Source organism: Sinocyclocheilus rhinocerous, unplaced genomic scaffold (assembly GCF_001515625.1).
Source record: "Sinocyclocheilus rhinocerous isolate Xijiao unplaced genomic scaffold, SAMN03320098_v1.1 scaffold182, whole genome shotgun sequence".
NCBI classification, from domain to species: Eukaryota; Metazoa; Chordata; class Actinopteri; order Cypriniformes; family Cyprinidae; genus Sinocyclocheilus; species Sinocyclocheilus rhinocerous.
The window spans coordinates 1,063,123-1,088,582 of record NW_015655576.1 but is presented as its reverse complement, the minus strand read 5'-3'; the positions used below and the strand labels follow the sequence as shown (position 1 = coordinate 1,088,582).

At 34.5% G+C, this 25,460-nt stretch overlaps 3 protein-coding genes across 4 annotated transcripts in view; all 3 read left to right on the top strand.

Annotated features, from left to right (window-relative positions):
• LOC107718578 (zinc finger protein 653-like) overlaps positions 1–2,957 on the top strand; it is a 13,358-nt gene extending 10,401 nt beyond the window's left edge. The window contains exons 9-10 of one of the 2 annotated variants that reach the window (XM_016525718.1): positions 2,582–2,681; positions 2,767–2,957. In XM_016525718.1, coding sequence (XP_016381204.1) covers positions 2,582–2,681; positions 2,767–2,944 — 278 coding nt within the window. In that variant the 3' untranslated portion in view covers positions 2,945–2,957. The remainder of the gene's footprint in view (positions 1–2,581; positions 2,682–2,766) is intronic. The other variant, XM_016525719.1, reaches the window with a different exon arrangement.
• Positions 2,958–11,416: 8,459 nt separating this feature from the next.
• Positions 11,417–16,017, top strand: tspan34b (tetraspanin 34b). The gene is made up of 7 exons (XM_016525799.1): positions 11,417–11,491; positions 12,196–12,411; positions 13,269–13,343; positions 13,431–13,538; positions 13,891–14,016; positions 14,128–14,220; positions 15,425–16,017. The coding sequence occupies exons 1-7, from the start codon at positions 11,435–11,437 to the stop codon at positions 15,482–15,484; spliced, it is 735 nt and encodes a 244-aa protein (XP_016381285.1). The 5' UTR covers positions 11,417–11,434; the 3' UTR covers positions 15,485–16,017.
• Positions 16,018–16,579: 562 nt separating this feature from the next.
• LOC107718630 (tetratricopeptide repeat protein 39A) overlaps positions 16,580–25,460 on the top strand; it is a 21,469-nt gene continuing 12,588 nt past the window's right edge. Inside the window, exons 1-10 of the mRNA XM_016525798.1 lie at positions 16,580–16,735; positions 17,522–17,626; positions 21,160–21,291; positions 22,511–22,569; positions 22,803–22,870; positions 23,232–23,296; positions 23,444–23,543; positions 23,630–23,695; positions 23,832–23,940; positions 24,541–24,608. Coding sequence (XP_016381284.1) covers positions 16,701–16,735; positions 17,522–17,626; positions 21,160–21,291; positions 22,511–22,569; positions 22,803–22,870; positions 23,232–23,296; positions 23,444–23,543; positions 23,630–23,695; positions 23,832–23,940; positions 24,541–24,608 — 807 coding nt within the window. The 5' untranslated portion in view covers positions 16,580–16,700. The remainder of the gene's footprint in view (positions 16,736–17,521; positions 17,627–21,159; positions 21,292–22,510; positions 22,570–22,802; positions 22,871–23,231; positions 23,297–23,443; positions 23,544–23,629; positions 23,696–23,831; positions 23,941–24,540; positions 24,609–25,460) is intronic.

Genomic DNA, 25,460 nt, shown 5'->3' with positions numbered 1-25,460 from the left:
TTTTTGGGTGAACTAACCCTTTAATTGCTTGGTGCACCTTAGTAACAGGAAATACAATTTCCCTACATACAGGATGGGTTAAATATTGTAAACATTGGAATGTAAGTCTGCTAAATATTTATAGAGTTGGTTAATTTTTGCTTATCAAATTAATCGCATTGATAACGCTGCCCTGCATCATGTTGAACCAAATCCAATACTAAGTTTCTTACTAATTTTGAGGTGTTGATTGCAAAAAAAAAAAATAGTGCCTGTTTTGCTCGAGCACATCACACTTTCTCACAAAATATGATGTATTTTGTAGCATTTTTGCTTTTGACAATCATTTGTACAGTGAAGAGGTCATGTATTATTCTGAGGACATTATTTTATGCCTAATCCTGATTTCAAGGTAAGAATTATGGGCAGTGACTGAAGAAAATGCAAACATGAGCAAGATGTTTTCTGCTACATCTGTGGGTGTTTTTCTACATTCAGACAGTGACAGAAGTTACAGATTTGACACTAAATGGAATTGTACATTTAAATTATATATATATATATATATGTATCAAACCCAGCAGAATTTTTTTTCAAGATGCAGGGCTGGTAATAAATGAATAAGTAATTACAAATATGGATCAGCTATTTTTCTGAGATGTTACAGTATGTAACTAATATTCAAGACATCATAATAAGTAATATTCTACCACAACACAGAGCGAGATCTTATGCAGCTCTTATCCTATTGTCGGACAAGCAACAATCGTAAAGTACAGCTAAAAATCACACTGTCTGCTTCTGGTTCTAAGATTTTTATGATGTACGTTGGACAGAATCACGTGAACCTGGTGCACAGGAAGGGCCGGACCAAAGTCTGTCCTCATCCAGGCTGCGGGAAGAAGTTTTATCTGTCTAACCATCTTCATCGGCACATGATCATACACTCAGGTACAGTCATCAGATATTATGTGCTTGTGCCAGTGTTATTTTAGTATCAGTGGTACACTATTATAGTTTCTGTTCATTTAAAATTAACTTCAATATCTTCTGTTCTCACTGGCGTTCCCCATAGCGACCCCTAGAGGACGCAGTTCGAAGTTCCCATGAAAGGGAACCAAAACTTGTTTCTTACTAGTTTTGGGGATCTGATTCCAAAAATAGTGCCTGTTTTGCTCGAGCACATCACACTTTCTCACAAAATATGATGTATTTTGTAGCATTTTTGCTTTTGACAATCATTTGTACAGTGAAGAGGTCATGTATTATTCTGAGGACATTATTTTATGCCTAATCCTGATTTCAAGGTAAGAATTATGGGCAGTGACTGAAGAAAATGCAAACAAGAGCAAGATGTTTTCTGCTACATCTGTGGGTGTTTTTCTACATTCAGACAGTGACAGAAGTTACAGATTTGACACTAAATGGAATTGTACATTTAAATTATATATATATATATATATGTATCAAACCCAGCAGAATTTTTTTTCAAGATGCAGGGCTGGTAATAAATGAATAAGTAATTACAAATATGGATCAGCTATTTTTCTGAGATGTTACAGTATGTAACTAATATTCAAGACATCATAATAAGTAATATTCTACCACAACACAGAGCGAGATCTTATGCAGCTCTTATCCTATTGTCGGACAAGCAACAATCGTAAAGTACAGCTAAAAATCACACTGTCTCCTTCTGGTTATACGATTTTTATGATGTACGTTGGACAGAATCACGTGAACCTGGTGCACAGGAAGGGCCGGACCAAAGTCTGTCCTCATCCAGGCTGCGGGAAGAAGTTTTATCTGTCTAACCATCTTCATCGGCACATGATCATACACTCAGGTACAGCCATCAGATATTATGTGCTTGTGCCAGTGTTATTTTAGTATCAGTGGTACACTATTATAGTTTCGGTTCATTTAAAATTAACTTCAATATCTTCTGTTCTCACTCTTAATTTTATTTAAAATGTTTCAAATTTGGTTGTTTTTGTCATTTTTATTAGTTGTTTTTTTCTTAAATGTCTATTTTTTATAATTTTTTATTTAATAGTTTTAGATATTTTAGTTAAACTAAACAAAAATGAGAAATGTTGCCTTAACAATTAGCTGAAATAAAATCAGGTTATTTTTTTATATATATTTTATTTGATCCTTTTCAGTTTACAATTCACAGCACATTTTTGTTGTTTTCTTTTTCTTTTCTTTTTTTATTGCTGCAGTTTTCGTTGTAGTTTTACAGTATTTAGTTTTTATGTCAATTTTAGCGTTTTAACTTTTAACATTGTAATTTAACTGATATCATTTATCTGATTGCATTTCTTACAGCTGTATAGTGACAAATAGTTTTATATCTATATCTGGGTGTATGTATGTGTATATATATATATATATATATATTTTTTTTTTTGTAAATATAAAATGGACTTGCACACACATTATTAATCATGAAGTTATAATATAAAAAGTTTAAAATAAAATAATAATATAATATATTATATAAAATAATATAAAAAATTTAAAAGTTACTTAATTTAGTTTTTTTAATCAACTAATGATATTTATCAGTAATCAAAAATATATTTTTGCGTTCGTGCAGGTGTGCGAGACTTTATCTGTGAAACATGTGGGAAGTCATTTAAACGCAAGAATCACTTAGAAGTGCACAGACGAACACACACGGGAGAGACGCCGTTACAGTGAGTTCAGTGAAAAGGTTCATGTGGGCTAATATATTTATTGAATGTCACTTCATAAGAGTTTTTCTTGAACCCGTCCCTACAGATGTGAGATATGTGGGTATCAGTGTCGACAGAGAGCGTCACTCAACTGGCACATGAGGAAACACACGTCTGAAGCGCACTTCAACTATACGTGTGAACACTGCGGCAAACGCTTCGAGAAACTCGACAGCGTCAAGTTCCACAAACTCAAGAGCCATCCAGACAAACAGCCCACCTGAAAGACGCTTGAAGTCCTGAGTATGTGAAAAGATTGATTAAGGCTGTGGAACGTGTTATTTAGCAGTAATTGCATTTTGTGCACTTTTAGGTGTATTTTCATGAAAAATCTTTTTGTGAAAAATCTTTTTGTAAAAAATCAAGACCTGGTATTGACCTAATATATGCTTGATAGATACTCAAATAGAGGAGAAAAGGACATGCAAAAACGTACAGAGAGACACCGATCGAGAGAATCGACGCAGTTTTTGTTTTTTGTCAAATGTGTGTTTTTAGTTTATTCCTGTGCTGGACACAGAAAAACAAAACTGTACTTCTGCTGACACTGTATGAACAAACATATTAATGTTTACACCAGTTTTTTAATCTTATTATCCAAATCAGGGTGATATAATTAAAGTATGTCTGCTGTACCTTGCAGAAACCCATACTGCTTCATTAAAGCTTCAATTTATTTACATTGCCTTGTCCAATCCACTTTTTTTAAAACATCTGTTAGAACATAGTCTTCTATGTAGCCCGAAATATTCCTGGTCAGCATATTGTATTTATCATTTATAACTTAAGCTACATTGCAGCTTTGACGGTTGTACACTTACCCCATATACTTAAATTGTAAGCACATAACCATCAACACATTAGTTTTTTACAAAATGTATCCATTTATATCAGTCCTTCGCTATCCAGGATATAGATGCATTTTTTTCTTCATCAGAACAGATTTGGAGAAATGTAGAATTATATCACTTGCTCACCAATGGATCCTCTGCAGTGAATGGGTGCCGTCAGAATGAGAGTCCAAACAGCTGATAAAAACATCACCGTAATCCGCAATAACGTTTCCGCCAGAGATGGAGTCCGTCTTCTGTTGTCCTCTCACATCAACATCCACATATTTGTTTAGAACTGTCTTAGACTGTTTTCGCTTGTAAACGGTGCTTGATCTGTGCATATTTCTCTTTTGATTCAGACGAGACATTTTTACTGGAGGAAGCAGTATTATGGATTTTGGACTTAGCCAGAAACAACGGTTTGAAGTTAAAAACTTCTTAATCATGGATGTTTATTACAAACATTCAGATTAATTGAGTTGTGTGGGTTACTTGTGGAACAGGTCTGTGGACGATGCAGTAAACATGGGACTGCATTATGTTCTGCAACATCTGGACAGACCAGGGACTTATGTGAGGATCCTGTTTGTGGACTTCAGCTCGGCCTTTAACACGGTCATCCCAAACCTCCTGCCCAAACTAACTCAGCTCTCCGTGCCCATCTCCGTCTGTCAGTGGATCAACAGCTTCCTGACAGACAGGCAGCAGCTTTTGTTCTGTCACTGTCATTCTGTTACACTGTGGAAGCTTCTGTCACGAAAACAAATTTCTCGTATGTGTAAACATACCTGGCAATAAAGCTCATTCTGATTCTGATTCTGATTATTGTGATGTTTTAATCAGCTGTTTGGACTCTCATTCTGACGGCACCCATTCACTGCAGAGGATCCATTGGTGAGCAAGTGATGTAGTCAACAAACCAGCTCATCTACATCTCGGAAGGCCTGATGGTAATTTTCAGCCAATTTTCTTTTTTGGGTGAACTGTTCCTTTAAAGGGATAGTTCACTCAAAAATGAAAATTCTGTCATTTACTCACCCTCAAGTTGTTCCAAACCTGTGTGAGTTTCTTTCAACTGTTGAAAAAAAAAAGATATTTTGAAGAATGTTGGTAACCAAACAGTTGACGGTAGCCATTGACTTTCATAGTATTTTTTTTCCCATGCTATGGAAGTCAATGGCTACTGTGAACTCTTTGGTTACCAACATTCTTCAAAATATCTTTTTTTGTGCTCAAAAGAAGAAAGAAACTCACACAGGTTTGGAACAACTTGAGGGTGAGTAAATGACAGAATTTTCATTTTTGGGTGAACTGTCCCTTTAAGTGTTATCAATTTATTTTCTTCTATTTAACAGAATTCTATTTAACTCAAACTTTTAGAATCTTGTTAAGCTGAAATTCTAAGCAGAGGGACATTATTTCCTGCAAGGTTCAACATGATTCAGCATACATATACTACTTATGTATAAATACACGCTTGTATTTGTAGATTCTTAGTTGGTGGTGTTGATAATATAAACATTTCCTTCTGCTTTTTTCTCTCTCGTTTCAATAGTAAGTCAACGGTCATATTTCACATACCTGAAGCTATTTTAAATGCATATGTCTACATGTAAACAATCCAAAACTACAACAAATACACAGTCGTTCAGAATATGTGCACTAAAACAGAAGTAAATTGTACTGATGGAAGCATTGTATAAGACTAATGCATTTATCTAAACAAAAATCATTTGACTTTTTTGTGTTTCTTGGTTCATGAAAAGCAGGAACCCTGTGAATGCTGATCATCAGTAATAATTTGTGAGAATGGCTCTGAATCTGAACTTCACAGGGAAGTGTTATTGAATATTTCAACTCTCAGGTAAAGAAAGTTCCCCTTGTGCCGCGTTCATTTGCATTTCTTTGTTTTGTGGTAGTTTTTAATATAAATGTCCTGTTTTTATTATTTGTACATCACGTTGTTCCTAAATTCTTCAAGGTCCTGGATAATGTTTGGATTCAGTGCAGTGTTTCTGCTTGAATGAATTAAAGGGTGACTGAAAGCACAATGACCTTGTCTGAAGTGTTATGAGGATGTTGAGTCATAACTGAGGCCTTGAGAGACTAAGACTGTCAGGAACAGTGACCGGCTGCATGTTTAATTGGCTGGTTGAGGTTGGGAAAATGCCGGTTTGTCTACAGGTGGAACACTGACGTCATTGTTCCTCTTAATAATCAACTTTTTGTACCCGCATTGACTGTCTACACTCTTAAAAATAAAGGTTCCAAAAGGGGGCTTTCGCAGCGATCCAAGATCCATTTTGGGTTCTCGGAACCTTTCAGAGAACATTTCTTAAAAGAACCATTTTTTTCATAGTGTGAAGAACTTTTTAGTAATACAAAGAACCTTTTTCCACTATAAAGGACCTTTTGTGGAATGGAAAGGTTCCATGGATGTTAGTGGCTCTTTATGGAATCATAGATGCTAATAAAGAACCTTCATTTTTCATAGTGACTTCTGCTTCTAAAATTCTTTTTTGAACGTTTTTCCCCCCAAACTTGTATTGAACCTACTTTTTCTTACTCTTTTGTAACAAGCTTTCTTGATAATTGTGCTTGTTCATGCAGGATGATGTTGAATGAGTGTTTTGAGTGCGGTCTGTTCGAGTGACGTTCACAGATTCGGAATGAGATCTCATGAGAGATCCGTGCTATTTTGATGGGTTTGTGTCAGTGACAGTGTGTGGCTGTCGTTAACGCTGTATCACTTCACTGTTCAAGCCCTGGTTGTCGCCCACATTTCCTACAAATACTGATGTCAACAGTCATTTGATTTCCCTTCTGAAACTCTTCTGTCGAAAATACCAAGTATACTCTGATATAGCCTATACAGTCTCCTTTTGCTCACCAAAGCTGCATTTGTTTGATCAAAAATACAATAAAAACAGTAATATTGTGAACTATTATTACAATTCAAAATAACTGTTTCCTTTTTGAATTTATTTTAAAATGTAATTTATTCCTGTGATGTAAAGCTGAATTTTCAGCATCACAAGATCCTTCAGAACTCATTCTAATATGCTGATTTTCTGTTCAAGGAACATTTCTTATTATTATCGGTGTTGAAAACCGTTTTTGTTGCTTAATATTTTATTTTTCAGGATTCTTTGATGAATAGAAAGTTCAAAAGAACAGCATTTATTTGAAATTTGAAGTCTTTTGTAACATTTTAAATGTCTTTAACTGCCACTTTTGATCAATTTAATGCATCCTTATTGAATAAAAGTATTAATTTATTTTAAAAAATCTTACTGACCACAAACTTTTGAATAATAACTGTGGCACTGCATGATGCCAGTATTAATATTTACATTATACTCCATGGTATTTCAAAGAATACCATGGTAGTGCCATGGTACATTTCCTATCACATCCCAAAAAAATTTTAATACCATGGTATTACAAAAAAAAATAATGCTACTGCATGGTATTTTGAACAGGTATAGTAGTACCACTATTTAAAAATGAATTTCAAATTACCATGGTATTCCCAGCTGATACCTTTATTGTACGATGTTTTTGTAAGAAGATGGTACTGAATGATTGCCATGTTCATATACCATGGTACTTCACAAAAGCTGTACGAAAGCTGTCATCGGGGTGGTACCTTTAGCTACTAATATTTACACTTTAGGTATTAATATGTACCTTTAAGGTACCAATATGGACGCTTTAGGTACAATATGTTTTCAAAAGGTACCGCTTTTGTTTTCAGAGAGTGCATGGTAGTTTTTGTAAGTAAACTCGCAAATATTAACTTAACAACCCAATAATGATTAATCTGTTTAATAAGAGAAGATTTTAATAGGTCAAAATCATATTCATTCATTTTGACAATAAAGAATAACTGAGAAGTAATTTTGTGAAAGTAAACTTTTAGACTTCAAGTGGGGATCCAGTGATATAATGACTGATTATTATTATTATTATATTTTTTATTATTATTTTATACTTATTTTTAAATGAGGTGTATTATAATGTACAGTACAGTTAATGTAAATATGTAAATGTAAATAACTGTGTAATACTTAACCTGGCATTACACATTAATTAATATATTATGCGTTCTGCTATCAAATAATACAAATGTGACCCTGGAGCACAAAAGCAGTCTTAAGTCGCTGGGGTATATCTGTAGCAATAGCCAAAAATACATTGTATGGGTCAAAATTATAGATTTTTATTTTATGCCAAAAATCATTAGGATATTAAGTAAAGATCCTGTTCAATGAAGATATTTTGTAAATTTCCTACCGTAAATATCTCAAAACTTAATTTTTGATTAGTAATATGCATAGCTAAGAACTTCATTTGGACAACTTTAAAGGCGATTTTCTCAATATTTAGATTTTTTTGCACCCTCAGATTCCAGATTTTCAAATAGTTGTATCTCGGCCAAATATTGTCCTATCCTAACAAACCACACATCAATGGAAAGCTTATTTATTCAGCTTTCAGATGATGTATAAATCTCAATTTCGAAAAATTGACCCTTATGACTGGTTTTGTGGTCCAGGGTCACAAATGAAAGTTGCATGTTCTCAAGAGCCTCCAAGGGACATGGTCTGTCTCCATCTCTCCCAGAAATGAGCAGTACCCAGAGCTCAGAAAGACAATGTCCCATGCACTCTCTACTGACCAACACAAAGCCCGCTTTATTGTTTTTGCAACCGCTTTTGCTATGCACTGTTGCCTCTGATTTACCTCTGAAACAATGACAAAATGAGGAAACCCGATAGGCTAGTTGAGCGTCGAGTTTCAGGGGTTCAAAAACCGGATTAATGATGCAGAACACGGCGAGTAAACATTAACACACCCCTATGAATGATTTTCATGTAGGAAAAACAAGCACACTTGTGTTTGCTGTAGGCTACACATACCGCATTCATCTGTAGAAAGCATTTTCATTTCAAAGACTCGAGGCTACAAAATACTAACACGCTGTTTGTTTATTCCTCATGTCTCCATGGACTCTTAAATATTCATGGGTGACCAGGTTAATAATAGTTTACAGACTCAAATCTCTCTAATATGGAAGCAAACAGCTGATTTTGTTAGATGGTGAGACAAAAATCTTTTAGTTTCTTTTCGGAAGAATTGTAGATAACAACTTCAACACGACGAATCAGCAGACTGATAAACATTGACCTGACTTTTGACCTTTTGATGTTAAAATCATTATGATATTATTTCATCCTACGTTTGTTCAGACAACTTTTGTTCACATACAGAAATGTATACATACACTTGTATATATATATATATATATATATACACACATATATGTACACATTTACACTATACCGTTTAAAAGTTTGGGGTCTGTAATTTTTTTTCTCTTCTGCTCACCAAGGCTGCATTTATTTGGAAAAAATGCAGCAAATACAGAAATATTATTGCAATATAAAATAACTGCTTTCAATTTTCATATATTTAAAAATGTAATTTATTCCTGTGATCAAAGCTGAATTTTCAGCATCATTACTCCAGTCTTCAGTGTCACATGATCCTTCAGAAATCATTCTAATATGCCGATTTGATGCTCAAGAAATATTTCTTATGATAATCAATGGCATGTATTTGAAATAGAAATCTTTGTTAGCATTATAAATGAATAACTGCTTTCAATTTTCATATATTTAAAAATGTAATTTATTCCTGTGATCAAAGCTGAATTTTCAGCATCATTACTCCAGTCTTCAGTGTCACATGATCCTTCAGAAATCATTCTAATATGCTGATTTGATGCTCAAGAAATATTTCTTATGATAATCAATGGCATGTATTTGAAATGGAAATCTTTTTTAGCATTATAAATGTCTTCACTGTCACTTTTGATTAATTTAATGCATCCTTGCTGAATAAAAGTATTAATTTCTTTTTTTAAAAATCTAAATATATTTACATGTATAGACCAATGATTCCTCAAATCATGAGGAGGCCTGAGCTGTTACTTTTCCAAGTCATCTGACTTCTGATTTTTACCTTAAAAATTGCTTATAATTAAATTATATTTTACAACCTGTCATAACATTTGAAGTCTAGTGGCGCTAGGGCACTCAGCACATTCAACAGTAACTGACAGTCTGTAATTGTGAAACATGTCACATCAATAGCACTTTATTGATGTTTTTTACATGTTTATCTCATCTGTCTTTGGACAATGACCTGATCAGAACTTTCTGTTCATCTTAAACCTAAACAAACTCTGACCTCACATCAGAGACGTGAGCATGTGACACACACGTTGTGTGGTGGTTCTTATGGAGTGGTGCTCAACCCTTGGGTTGCAAGTGGCCTTAAAGGTTTATGGACGGTGTGATCAAACCTATTTAAAGTCCTATAAAGGCCTCATAAGTGACCTCAGCTCTTTGCAGGAAGTGATGCGTCACCTGACAGCAACTTATAGACTGTCATGTTGGTGGACTGTAAGCAGAAGTATAGCTCATTAAGTGAAGTTATTTGTGTTCGGAGGCGATCAGGTTACAGTAATGCCTCTCTGAAAGGTGCAGAGTGTTCTCTTCTCTTGGACTTTATATTGTGTTTTAAAGGAAATGCTCTTGTTAAATCACCTCCCCTTGTTTCCATAGAGTCACTGGCAGTAACTGTTTTCACAACGTAATCGAGCGTTGATTATCAAAGTTTTGAACACAAATAAAGACGTTATTCAAAATTACATCAGAATGTGGCATATTAATTTTCGTTTGACAGCACTAAGTAACATTTAAGTTATATTATATATGTGTGTGTGTATAAATATTATTTAAAATTATAATATTTAGATACCAAATGTTACTTGACATTATTAAAAAATGTATACAAATGATATATTTTAAAGAAAAAATCGAAAAATATATTTTTTAGTTGTAAAATTATACATTTATTTAAATACATAAAACATATGCCTAAATAAAAGTACAAGTTAGAGTTTTCGATTATTGTTATTATTTCTTTTTATTTTATTTGACTATTTTCTGACCAAAATCTGACCATCTGTGTGAGGAGTCACAAGCTCAATGTCCCTAATTTTCTTGCATTTGAATAGTGACCTAGAATCATGCAGTCTCTTGTTATTTCTTATCTTGGACTTTTGGACCTCGCTGCATGTGTGGAAAAGTAAAGCAAGGTTTTTTGTCTCTCCCATTGTGTTCACTACAAAAAGCTGTTTCAAAGACTCTTTAAATATTACCTCAGGTCCTTTGGTCTATTCAGCACACTATTAAAACACAGATCTGGCCTTATAGAGAACTGGATATGGCATATGTTTGTACAGTATTGTATTGCATTTGTTGGAATTTCACACCTTATTCTGGTTATATATGTATAAGTACGTCCTCATTTCATAAGTTCTCACAATTACCAACCTTTGTTGACCAGTTCTTAGTATTGATCAAAGATCAAACACTAGTTTGACGTACTTAAAATGAGGCGTATTTTTAGAGTTTTCTTTTTTTTATAAGAGTATCTTATTAAAGAGTTTGTGTGGTTCGCATGAACTTTTGATCTGTGAGACCAGCGTTCTGAGGTTAACGAGGGTTGTAGTTAAATTATTTACTACAGCAAAACCACCATCTTTTCCTCGCAGCACTTCCTGTTCTTATGGTGTACTTTGTTTCACAAAATCATCTAAGCGATTATGTTTATTCTATGTTCATTTATTAAAAGCTGTCAGTTTTTTAATAAAGATTAAGATACATTTTGGAATAAAACACAAGGCAAAACTAAATCCCCATAATATTATATTATTATAATAGTATTAACAATAATAATAAAAACTTTTTTCTTTGTTGTTAATTGTTTTTATTATACTTTTTCAGGTGTCATATCCATCCAATAAAAATGGGTTGCTTTGGATTTTTGAAAGCCATGATGTTTCTCTTCAATGGTATCATCTTTGTAAGTAAAGCTTATGTTTGTTTGCTGATGTTTAAATATATTTATGAATTGCTCAGCATTATAATAACCAGCCTGATTTGCACAGTTTTTTTTTTTTTTTTTCAGTTGATTATGTTTAAAATTATTCTATAGAATCACTTCAGGTTTACCTGCTTTAATGTACCGTGACAGTGGCCATGTTTGCATAAACACAGAGACTATCTACTTATAAATAGTTTCTCTCACTCCAAAACATGTATTTGCATTTACATTCTCAGCTGCTGTTTTCTCAGTGAAGTGACTCAAGACTATATCGCACAAAATCTGCAAAGGGGGTAATTAAATATAACAAAGCGTGTAAAAATTCATCAGTTATCAAACTTTGATAACTGCCCTAAATGAATTCAACTTTTGAAAATCAAAAAAATGTTTAAACCAGGAAAAGAGGTGTTTCTTTTATTTAACCCCATGAAATGTAGATCCTGTTGTAAATAAATCTCTTTTTAAAACTTGTTCCATTATTTACCCCTTAGCAGATTTTGACTCTTATATTGAACGTCAAGTACGATGAAAATATAGCTAAAACATGGCTCTGCTGTGGCAGCAAAATTTATATCTTGTCTGCTTCTTAAACAGTGACTTATTGGTCCAAATACATTTAGGGTGTTGATATGAGGATCATGGCACATGTTTAAATCAAGTCTAATTGTGTTTTTGTGGTGCAGCTGGCAGGAGCAGTTATTCTAGGTGTGGGGATCTGGGTGAAGGTGGACAGTGGGTCTGTCCTGAATTTTCTGCAGAATATACAAGGAGCCCCAGGTGAGCTGGGGCAGGTGTTGAACGTGGGATACCTCCTCATCGCTGTGGGCGCTGTGCTGCTCATCCTGGGCTTCCTGGGCTGCTGTGGAGCGATCCGAGAGAGCAGGTGTATGCTGCTGCTGGTATGTCAAAGCAGACTCACACAACACATAATGAGGTTCCCACGATCCACTCTTAAAGGGGTCATATGATGCGATTTCAAGTTTTAGAAAGCGAAACTACTTTGTTTGGCCTTCCAAAAATGGACACGACTAGAAATCAGTGGTTAAGTTGTATTTACAACACTGTTCCAGAACAGTTCAACCCAAATATTCAGATGACGGCAGGACAGGGCATCACAGTAGGGTAAGGGGCGTAACATTTCTGTCACACGCTTGAGGTATTCGGCCAATCACAACGCACTGGATAGCTGGCCAATCACAGCACACCTCGCTTTTCAGACCGATGAGCTTTGTAAAAATCGACGCGTTTCAGAAAGGTGGGGCATAGAGGAGAAACAATAATGTACAGTATGTGGAAAATAATGTGTTTTTTGAACCTTAAACTGCATAAACACATTTCATTACACCAAATACACAAAAGAATGTTCTTTTTAGCAGCATCATATGACCCCTTTAAAATAAAGGTTCTTTATGGGCATCTTTGGTTCCATGAGGAATCTTTAACATCCATGGAACCTTTACATTCCACAAAATGTTCTTTAGATTATTGAAATATTCTGCACACTAAGAAAAAAGTTTAAGAACCGTTCACAATGGCGCAGCAAAAATGGTTCTTCTAAATGTAGAGAATTTAAAATATAAAACAAAACATAACAATATATTTTTATTTATACTGTTTAGCTTTTAATTTATATTTGAAAGCCTTTATACATATACACTGTTATACTACATAAGTTATATATTAAATTGTATAAACTCGCCATATGCTGTACTAGCGGACTTCTGTTTGTTCATTCATTCATTGAATCTGTCCTCAGTTCTTCATCATTATTCTGATTGTGTTCATTGTTGAAGTGGCTGGAGCGATTGTGTTACTGGTCTTTAAGCCTCTGGTAAGTCTGTACACACCATATTTAAACACTCCTTTGTCTGTAAAGAACTCATGGAAATACTCAAACCTCCTCATTTGTATATTTCAGGCTGAAAACCTGATTAAACAGGTGGGAGGCGAAGTTGTGAAAAGCATCAGAAACGATTATGGGAAAAATTCGGACGTCACTGGACTATGGAACTCGACCATGACCACGGTTTGTGACACTTTAGTTGATCAAGAAGGAAATAAAAGTTATTATTATTATTTGGTCATTATTATTATTGGTAGTAGTGGTTGAAACAGAAAATTTCTTAAAATTAAAATCCTGAAATTCTAATAATATAAAATATATAAGAATATAGAATATCTTCCAGTTTAATATTGTACATTTTATATTTTGAGACCTGTGCCTCATATAAAAATGGTATCGCATAAGAACAGTCTTTAAAAATGTACCACAACACCTGAGCAAGTAAAATAAGTATGTATATGTTAATGTCCATTGTAAGAAATATCACTTCAAGTACAGAATTTAGCTGATTTTTTACCTTCTGTCTCTCCTTTAGCTGAAGTGCTGTGGATTCAACAACTATACGGATTTCACAAATTCTTACTTTGTGAACGACACCAAGAGTTACCCATTTCAGTGCTGTAATAGAGTTCCATGCACTGAGATGACAGCTTTTAATTCGGTGGGTTCATCTCTTAGCATGTTTATTCCTTCTAGTTTGCATGCTTTTTGGATTGTATATCATATAGCATATAAATATCATCAAATTTGGTCTATTTTTTTGTTTCCTCAGACTATACCAGGTTGTTTCCCGGCATTGAAGAAGCTGGTAGACGATAATGCAGTTATCATCATAGCTGTAGCATTAGGCATCGCTGCTCTAGAGGTACCGGACACACTTTCTTTCTGTCACTGTGTTCACACATTTTAAAAGCAAAAAAAAAAAAATCAGTTGTGCACACTCTGTATGATAAGTTTGATGAGATACTGAAAATGTGCTAAAATGTATGCTACATTTTTGCCACTTTCCGTTATCACACTGGAAATGAAAATGGGTATTTTGCATTTGAATCCAGTTTTGTGTAAAAAAAAATATATCTTCGCTCTTGGCAGTCCAATTCAAATTTTTGTGGAAGATTACAAAAACAAGCTTCTTTATAACAACATTTCTTTATAATAACAATAAGACCAGAGACATTTATTAAGCAAATAAATATGATCAGTTTTGATTTCCTGTTGTATGTTGAATAGTTCACCCAAAATTTTAAATTTGCTTAAAATGTACTCATCCTCAGCTTATCCAAGATAAGTTTGTTTCTTCATCTGAACAGATTTGGGGAAATGTAGCATTACATCACTTGCTCACCAGTGGATCCTCTGCAGTGAATGGGTGCCGTCAGAATGAGAGTCCAAACAGCTGATAAAAACATCACAATAATCCACAAGAAATCCACACCACTCCAGTCCATCAATTAATGTCTTGTAACATTACCTAAATCTATCCATAATACCAGTGAAAAAATCTTGTCTGAATCAGGAGAAATCTGCACGGATCAAGCACCGTTTACAATCCAAAACAAATAAGTGGGTGGATTTTGATGTGAGAGGACAACAGGAGATGGACTTTTTCCACTGGAGGAAGTGTTATTATGAATTATGGACTCATATTTTGGACTTAAGTAGCAGTTTTAAGTTAAAAACATCCTAATGGCGTATTTGTTTCTTACAAACATGCAGTTTTTCACTTCACAAGACGTTAACTGATGGACTGGAGTGGTGTGGATTATTGTAATGTTTTTATCAGCTGTTTGGACTCTCATTCTGACGGCACCCATTCACTGCAGAGCATCCACTGGTGAACATGTGATGGAATGCTAAATTTGTCTAAATCTAAATTTGATTCCTTTTAAGCAAATAAATACAGTAAATGTTGATTGCCTGTTGTCTTTGATGGTTAAAACATTTATTTCCCTTGTTAGGAGAATAATTACAACCTAAATCTGTCTAATTTATCACATTTTTGAAATACTGTGACACTATTGCTTTTTATTTAAACTCAAAATTATTTCTGTCTCTGTTCTCATTCTCAGCTTGCGGCGATGATTGTCTCCATGATCCTGTATTGTAAAATAGGATCAAAACAGGAATAATGCCTCACCTTTAGCTTGAATATCTCTCTGATGACTCCTCTGGTTTACTGAGGATGAGGTGGATCATCTGTCTTAATATCACAGTTACTTTTTCAACCATTTAGAATTTAATCAAACAGTATGACATTACAAGTCTCTCTGAGTCAGAGCGTCCACAAAAAAATAAATAAATTCAGACCGTTAAGCCTAAACTTTGACTGCAAACATGCATTTTGAAAGATCTCTTTTTTTTTTTTTACTGTAGTTATGTTAAAATTAGCTGTTTTAACTGTTTTAATACTTAATGTATCTGTGAGACTGATTAAAAATTTTTGTTTACTTTTTAATTTTTTTACATTTTGCCTATGCAAGATGTTTTCTTATTTAAAAACGAAACACTTTGTTTAATTGCATAACACCCAAGGCATTATTTTGTAATTCTGAACACACTGAGGGATTTTCCTACTGACATTATATGTGCAATGACAAAAAAAGGCCAAATGTTTTCTAACAAATGTTGTTTGATTGTAATTTATTGTAAACTTTTTACAAACCAAAGCTATTTTAAAAAATATGCCTGTTCGTGTAATAAAGCACAATGTTTTATTTTAAAATCAAAAAAAAAAAAAAAAAAGTTTAGATTATATTATATCATGTTGCTAAAATGTTAATGTACAATGTTTATTTTGACAATAATTATAAAGAGAATATTTCAACCTGTTTGTGATGGGTCATTTCTTTAAATTCTTCAACTGTAACTCCACTAATGTACATTCAGCCTCTGATCTTTAAAGGGGTCATATGATGCTGCTAAAAAGAACATTATTTTGTGTATTTGGTGTAATGAAATGTGTTTATGAGGTTTAAAGTTCAAAAACACATTATTTTCCACATACTGTACATTATTGTTTCTCCTCTATGCCCCGCCTTTTTGAAACGCGTCGATTTTTTCAAAGCTCATCGGTCTGAAAAAGCGAGGTGTGCTGTGATTGGCCAACTATCCAGTGCGTTGTGATTGGCCGAATACCTCAAGCATGTGACGGAAATGTTACGCCGCTCACATACTGTGATGGCGTGTCCCAGCCGGAGCGACGGGACATAAACATTAATGGCGCAGTGAGAGAGACTTTCCTCTGGAGCTCTGAGAGAAAGCTCTTCACAGGGAACCTGAGCGCTTGAGGCAGGTGTTCGTGTGGCCACAAGGCCCAGAAGAGGACAACAAACAACAAAATACACCATGTCCACTGGGAAAAATGCACCTGGTACAGAAAAGTGAGTTGTTGATAGCTTGTTTATTTTAAAAGGAATTTTGAAAGTGTTGCATTTCAAGTTTGTACTACTCAGCAAAACTGAAACTTTCATTCTTTGTGGTTCTGTAAGTCTCTAAATGGCTGATTCAGTGACATTTTTTTTTTCTCTTAATGTCAAATTTTCACATCTCTTCCTTCCTTGTTTTGCAAGAGTCTGGTTTGAGCTCAGCTCATGCTCTCAGTGAGAGAATGAAACGCCATCACTAAATATCATGCTTAAGAAAGCTTCACTGCTGGCAGATGTGCTCTTAATGTTGTTCAAGTGAAATAATTTGCAGTGTAGTGTGACATATTCATATTCTTATCCAAAGGCGCTGGCTGTCCATGCCCAGTCTGTGTACTCTGAGCAAATATCAAACACCTTGACTAGTGACAGTGTGTGTGAGCCATATTCTGCATTGCATTTGTGCTTGTACATGAGTCATTGCGGCTTGTAAAGTCATCCAGAGTTAATTTATAATTATAATAATTAATTATTAATTAATTCATTTTGTGCAATTAATTATTAATTAATAAATATTTTGTGCATGAAAGTAATTACATTGTTTTAATTACTTTTTTAATGTATTTATTCATTTGTTTCATGTAATTCACTTGGTTATTTTGTTCCACTAAAATGTTATATATATATATAATCTGTATGTATGTATATTTGTATATACATAGACACATTTTTAGCTAAAAAATTTAATTTAAAAATAATTGTATGACTTCTGCTCATTGTTCGTGTGTGTGTGTGTGTGATCAGCTCCAGACAGATGTCCCTACAGGCCTGTCTCGATGAATGCATGGAGGCCTTGGATCTGTTTCTCAACAACCACTTCAGTGAGAGTTTGGACAAACTACGGCCACGGTGAGAGAAGTCTTATTATAATCCTAATGTGTTTCTGTCATTCTTTCGTTCGAAACCCTGTCAGGATGATCTTGTATCACGTTTTGTCAAAGACTGTTCTGAAAGGACATTTCACTATATTCGGTAACTTTTTAGTTTTGAAAGATGAATTTGTAAATGGAGTTGAATTCACTTCATAGGTCTAACAAATCATGGGAAGAGTTTGAGCGCTCAATAAAACTCCCAATTTCCTATTTTTGGACTAGGCTGAACAGCTATTTAATTGTAGTACTATGGTCCTTCACTGTCGTAAAGCTCCCTCTACTGCCCTCTAGTTGCGATGCCGCAAAATGACTGACAGCTCGATGCATCACATGAAATGACGTCCAACGATAAACTGTGTGGTTGGGCGTACTAATAAAATGGATTAAAATGTGATTACAATTTTTCGTTGAAAGATAAATTTCTTTATTTTTCTGGCAGTGACCATGCTATTGATCTTGCTCATATCTTTGTGTTAGACCTACATTGTATTTTTTTTTTTTTATGCACAAAAACAATTTTCTCAATTTCACCTATAGATCTGGTGTCTTTCTTACTGAGATTTCCCTTGTAAAATCTCTTAAACTAACTAAACAATAAGAATAGCAAGTTTTTCCTTCCTTTTCATTTTATGTTATTGTATTTCAATGTTTTATTTTCTTTTCCCTACTAAGATGGTGTAAAGTAGCCTACAGAAAGATATTTATGAAAATATAGCATATTTCATTGTTGTGGAAACCTTTCCCCACCTTTTTTTACCTTTTGGCTTTGCTGATCATCTAAAAGAGGGTGTTAAACTATTTTAATTATTTTTTAATTTTTGGTCATTTCATATAGGCCTTAAGAACTTTGATTAAGAGATTGAATTTGGATTGTATTTTTTTATATGCGCTATTATGTGATATTTTTAGGCCTACTTGTGTAACCTAGGCTATCTTTAAATTTCCTTTCTTTTCTTTTTTAAGGGTTATAATGTTATTGCTCTTTGAAAAACGCCATATACTTTTTATGTCTTCATAAGACCTAATTTATTTATTAATTTGTTTGTTTGTGTTGATATTTTAACCTTGCAAGTGTGAAAAGCTAAATCTATAGAATGAACATGCTTAGATGTGTTATACTTAAGCTGCCTGATATGTATTTCTTTGTGTTTTCTGTGTTTTTTAAACGTTTGAGTTGTACCTTTGCGCATGGTAATGTGTTTCTGTCATTCTTTCGTTCGGTTTCTCCTCCCCTCCAGTATCTGTGTGAGTGATCTTAAGAGCAGGCGAGCTGTTTAGTAAAGGTGTGGTACCTAACATACCAACCCCATAAGGCTCTGTTTTTCAGTCAGATGCTGCTGTGAATGTGCTGGTCTCTGAAGCACTTAGTTAGTAGTAATTGTAGATGTCATCCCGTGATAGCATGCTTTATTTCCATTGTGACAGAGTTGCATCAGGTGTGCTCCCTTGTCCAGGATGTGAGGTGTTTACCTAAAGATCACACCCTCATGTCTGACAATAGTCCTGCACACAGAGCCACTTCATTAATCTTTGGCTGGGAGAGTGAGTAACTTTATGCTGGGTAGGAAACCACATGCTTAAGTGACTCCAACCCTCATTTTTATATACAGGCCCACCTGGGAAGTACGTAATTCTTGGTTTCAGACTATAAATCTTTATTTTATCAGTATTTTAGGACAGTTTTGGGCTAGTCTGTGTTTTAAAGGTGCAGTTTATTTTAAAATGTTTTCTTCAATTTCATTTTAATTTACAGAGACAACTATAAGTAAGCCAATCGTAGGTTAATTTCCCTGAAGAACTATCAAAACATTGCTCTGTTTGTTTGAAAATTCTGGCATTGCAACGTCTCAGCCAATGGCATGCATTGGGGGGCGGGACTGTCTGCGTGTTTGACCAATGACAGACTTGGGAAGTTACTAAGGGAATCAGTTTAAAAACAATTTCGTTTTGTTTAAATGTTTATTAAATGTTTTAAAGGTGTAGTTTTGTTTTCATTGTTAAAGTATTTTCTCTAATCCCATTTTAATGTATAGAAACAACTAAAAGTAAGCCATTCTTAGGTTAATTTCTCTGAAGAACTATCAAAACATTGCTCTGTTTGTTTGAAAATCCTGGCATTGCAACGACTCAGCCAATGGCATGAGTTAGGGGGCGGGACTATCTGAGTGTTCGACCAATGACAGACTGGGGAAGTTACTGAAGAAATAACTGTCATTATTTTTAGATTCTGTTTGGTGTGACAGATATTACACACGCCACTCTTTAAAGAAAACCGTTTTATTTATGAACTTGAAATGCTTTTAACAATTTTTATTAAAGTGGCTTATGAAAAATGAAAAATTTTTGATGCAAGGGTTAAAGTGGTGTCAGGAAATGACAGAAGACAGATTTAAGCACCTTTTACACCAACGCTGCGACCAAAATCGAATACTTCCCTACTATATAGTATGCGAAAACATACTTTTTTAACGGTCGTGAAGTACGTTCAAATTCAAATGTAGTACCTACTCGGACAGAATGCAATTTCAGATGCACCACAAGTATTTTTAATCGTTCTAATTCTATGAAAATAGAGAAGTTACAACTATATAATTAGATTCACTTTTAGAGCAATTTTTTTTCCAGCTGATGAACGGTAAAAACATTGACGACCAATCAGAATCTACCCGACTTTAAAGAGCTCACGAATTTAAAGCGGCACACGACAAAACTGCAGCATGCACTTATAATAAACAGAATATTATTTATTTATTTTATTGCTTTAAATTATCATTTTAAATGAAAATATTTTATATATATATAATATTATAATATTTATAAATATTTTGTTTATTGTTAATTGACAGGGCTTTAAAGTGAATAATTATAACACGAAAATACTGTACATTTGGATAAAATTATATACAAATTATGTAAATTTATTTATTTAATTTATTAATTTCTTTTAAAGCTTTAATAATTTTGTCCAAACACATTTTTTATTTTAAAATATTTTTGTGTGCATCAATATTAATAATTTAAAATATTTTAATAATTTATAATATATATAAAATGTTTCGTAAAATATGTTTCTGGGAAAACTCAATTTCGCTGGATTCACTTTCAGAGCAGTTTTTAAAAATAATTATCAGGTCATTTCACTGCTAATTGCACAAGTCCGTTGAATTCTGATTGGCTGTTAAAAAACTCGAGCATTTAAAGTGGCAGACGACAAAACTGCAAGCTGTGGACACTGAACAGTTATCTTTATAGTTATCATTCTTGGTGTGAACAGACCTTTAAGCTTGCATCACCCTAAACCGCTAAGTCAAAGTGAAATTAATACGTGTTCTTGCATGAATGTGACAGGAACATAAGTGTTCAATACTGATAGAGTTAATAATTGCGTTCACATTTTTGCATAGAGAAGGTTTAAGGCATTAACCTTCTTTATATTTAACTAGTAGCCTGCTGTGTTGGAGTGTGATCTCACGTTGTGTGTGTAAAAGCATGTGTTGTGTTGTATTCCAGGGCTAAGGAGAGCATGTATCACGCTCTGATCTATGCCACAGTATTAGAGATGCAGGCCATGATGACCTTCCAACACGACGACATAGTGCATGCTGGGAAAACGATGAAGAGCGCTCAGGAGGTGTGCCAGAGGTAGAAAAAGAGCCAAAGCACTGCATTCGTTTCAGTCATGGAGAGGCCTTCTCCTGTGACCTTTCATTTTTAGGCAAATGCGGTCATTTCCATGTCAGCTGACCCGATCCAGCGGCTTTGAAATTTGCTTGCATTTGCATGGAGATGGAACTGTGTGGCTTTAAATGACAGGCAGCTGGTCATGGCTAATGAGGAGTTTTACTGGCCTTACATAACATAGATTAAATGGAGTGGAAGAGATGCATATATGTCCTACATATAGCATGTGCTTCCCATGTTACAATGCAGCACTAATCCAGATGACTGTGTGTGGGTGGATTCACCATAGCAATGGTCACACATCAGCTCACTTTCAGTTTGCTTAAGAAACAGTGAGTCACAAGGCAGATCCTTCTAAGTGATCTCTTCCTAAACCCCTCCAAACATCCTCTTGGGAGAGTGACGTTAGTTTGTGTGTGTGTGTGTATACAGTATATATATATACCTAAATGAGTTTACAAAGTGAAAAACAAATGTTTCAAATTGTATAACTAATATTTAAATATGTAGTTAAAGATGCATGTCGAGTGCCATTTTGTTTTACTTAATTGAGCAAATGAATTGGAAGCAGTTAGCAGATGCTTTTTAAAATATTAAATGCAATTTAACAGTTTAAAAGCATTAGAAATTACTTAATTTGTTTTTGTACAATTTAACTACATTTTCTATAGATTGATCAAAAACAATTTAAAATGACTTCTATTTTAAAATATTGTAAAATGTAATTTATTCTTCAGTGTCACATGATCCTTCAGAAATCATTCTAATATACTGATTTGTTGCTTAAGAAATTTTTACTTATCATTGAAAACTGTTGTGCTGCATAATAATTTTGTGGAAACTGTGAGACATTTTGTCTTGATGAATAGAAGTCTCATAGATTAGAAATCTTTTATAACATTATAAATGTCTTTACTGTCACTTTTGATCTGTTTAATGCATCTTTGCTGGATAAAAGTATTAATTATTATTTTTTTTAAATATTTGAATGGTAGTCTATGTATTTACATTTTTATTTTTGAATTAATTATTTTTTCCCCCATCCATCTTTCATTAGAAAGTTGTGCCTTTGTGCCTTTGTGCCTGATCTTAGTCTGATCATGTGTGGTTGTAAGTATGCTAGACATTCTCATTGTGTGTTTTTTCACTCATCTCTTGAGTTCTTGCTGTTCTCTTTCAGGCTCCGTAAGAAGTCAGGTGGTCTTGGGACCCGAGGAGCAAATGATGATCTTTCAGAAGGTGTGGTTATTCTAGAAATGTCCATCTCACACTGCTATTATAGGAGGAATAAAACTCAAACAAACTTATTATGTGGCACAGTATTCATTTTGAAGTATGATGAATTTGGTAAATTCTAGGCTATAAAGCTAGCTAAAATCAGTTAAAATTTTGTTTAAGATGCTTCATTTAATGACTGTTTTATGATAAAATGTTTTACAAACAAGCTTTAAATTTTATTTTATGTTTTACAGAGCAGCTCCATGCTGAAGTGTGTTATGCCGAGTGTTTACTACACAGAGCCGCTCTCACATTCTTACAGGTTTGACACATTTCAAGTCAAATTTCACTCACAAACAGATAATCTCAGATGTTTTCTTTAAACTATGTGTGCATTTTGGTGTCTTCGAGGTCTTAACCTTAACGTCTAGAACTAAACATCTTTTTTAACCTCGGGTTAAAGGAATTGAAAATTTAGCTGAAAATGTACTCACCCTCAGGCCATTTAAAATGTAGATGAAGAAACAAACTCATCTACATCTTGGATGGCCTGAAGGCGAGTCGGTTTTAAGCAAATTTTCATTTTGGTTTGAACTATTCCTGAGGCCTAAGGCCACTTTTAACTGCACTCCACTCCAGAGCTCAAATCTGCACCTGATTTCTCATTCTCTGTTTGTTGACAGGATGAGAATATGGTTAGTTTTATTAAAGGAGGAATCAAAGTACGGAACAGTTACCTCATTTACAAGTAAGTCTGTAGCAAGTAAGTGAAGGAAATCTGAGTTTTTACTGTCCGTACATGATTCCGGTTTGTGCGCCAACATCATGCCCTTGAATTGAACTGTTCAGTGAATCTGTCTGCTGTGATGTGAATGACATCATGATTCTCATGCAGGGAGCTGCACGCCTTCGTCCAATCAGATACAACTTTCAGAGGACCAAATCACAAGCACTTAGAGGGCGGAGTCTCTTTTGGGATTGGGGCTTTCAATTTGGTATGTTCGTCTGGAATATTGCAACTCTATTCCTTATGAATAAACTCCAGATTGTCACTGTGTTGCTGTTCTTCGCTGTTACACAGACTCTTTCACTGTTTCCTGCCCGGATACTCAAGTTGCTAGAGTTTGCTGGCTTTTCTGGAGATAAGGTATTTTTTTTTACTTCAGATGTCTCGAATTTAAAAATAACACTCTTACGTTCTCATTTTTGGAGAGACATGCCAGTGGGCTTGTTCGTGTGTTTTTTTTGTTTTGTTGTTAATAGTCTTTGGTGTGTGTGTGTAGGAATTTGGCATCTCTCAGCTGTTCACGGGTGCCACCTCTCATACCCTGCGCTCCATGCTGTGCGCCCTCCTCCTACTCTGTTTCTACACCTTCCTCTCCTTTATTTTAGGTAACATGTATTTGTGATACATTATGCATTCGATATCCACATAAAGCAGACATCTTACATCATTAATGCAAGATGTGTTTCTTTAGTTAATTGTGCAACCTTAAGGGATAGTTCACCCAAAAATATAAATTCTGCTGTCATTTTAACGTTTCAGTATGCATTTGAATTTCATAGATAGACAGACATGGGTTTCTACAAAAATATGAAGCAGCACAGCTGTTTTCAACATTGATAATAATCAGAGATGTTTCTTGAGCAGCAGATCAGCATATCAGAATGATTTCTGAAGGATCATGTGACACCGAAGACTGGAGTAATGATGCTGAAAATTCAGCTTTGCATCATTTGAATTGCATCGCAATTGAATTTTGCATTGCATTTGAAATTATTCAAGATTTAGATTGTAGTAATATTTCACAATATTACTGTTTTGCTGTATTTTTGATCAAATAAATGCAGCCTCAGTGAGCATAAGAAACTTCTTTCAAAAACATTTAAAAAATCACACTGAGCCCAAACTTTTGAACAGTAGTGTATATTGAAATGATGACAGAATTCTCATATATTTTTATGTTATTAATAAAGTGATGTTTTGTGTAGGTACTGGAGAGGGGGAGGTGGAAGAGGCAGAGCAACTATTGAAGCCATTTCGATTGCGATACCCACGTGTATGTTTCTGCTTCTGTCTTTCTACTTTATAAATTAAGTGATTTCAAATTTCAGGGCCATGTTCACATTTATAAAGATGTTTTGTTTTAAATTCTAGTACTTTTTATTCCTTTTGTACTTTAAAGACCACATACAATCGAAATTGGAGTTTTGTGGAGTTTAGTTCATGTGCGCACTCTTTGAGCTGACTCATGTGCTTGTTGACAAATTCACATTTGACAGATTTAAACATTTGAAAATGTGCAGTGTTTGCATTTTTAGAAAACATTTGAATTCAGGCAAATACAGATGTTTGTCTGATATACTATTGTAGAATAAGAATGTCCTCCCCCCATTACCGCCTCCAACCAACTTGCTATTGGAACCTGAATAGGAAAGAAAACGTCTCCGGTTACTGTCGTATTTTCGGTTCCCTGAGAGCGGGAACGAGACATTACAAAGCATTCGCAGTGGGAACTCCTCCCCTTCTCCGAAAATCCGGAAACCTTATAGGATAATGCCAGTACAATAAACTGGCCAGTTGTCGCTAATTATGCAAATCGCATGCAAATACTGACAAGTATAATGTGATAAGAGCGACAATTGCCTCAGAATCTAAGACTGAACGCTTGCACTACTGATCGAGCAGCGATCACGGCGACCTTCGCACTGTCTCGTTCCCGCTCTCAGGAAACTGAGGTTACTACAGTAACCAGAGACGTTCTCTTTCGAGCGTTCACTCTACATTGTGAAGCATTCACAGCAGGAACAGTATACAATTCCGCCGTGAGAGCGGCAATGATCAACCTGAACCAAAGGCTAAGACCACATCAAGCATGTGATCGAACAACACACAATTCCCAACCAATAGC

Excerpts from the sequence above, each read along its gene's own strand:
- tspan34b (XM_016525799.1), top strand. The coding sequence starts at position 11,435 with ATGGGTTGCTTTGGATTTTTGAAAGCCATGATGTTTCTCTTCAATGGT. Across the intron at positions 11,492-12,195 it reads TCTTCAATGGTATCATCTTT|CTGGCAGGAGCAGTTATTCT; the intron begins GTAAGTAAAGCT and ends TTTGTGGTGCAG. Across the intron at positions 14,017-14,127 it reads AGATGACAGCTTTTAATTCG|ACTATACCAGGTTGTTTCCC; the intron begins GTGGGTTCATCT and ends TTGTTTCCTCAG.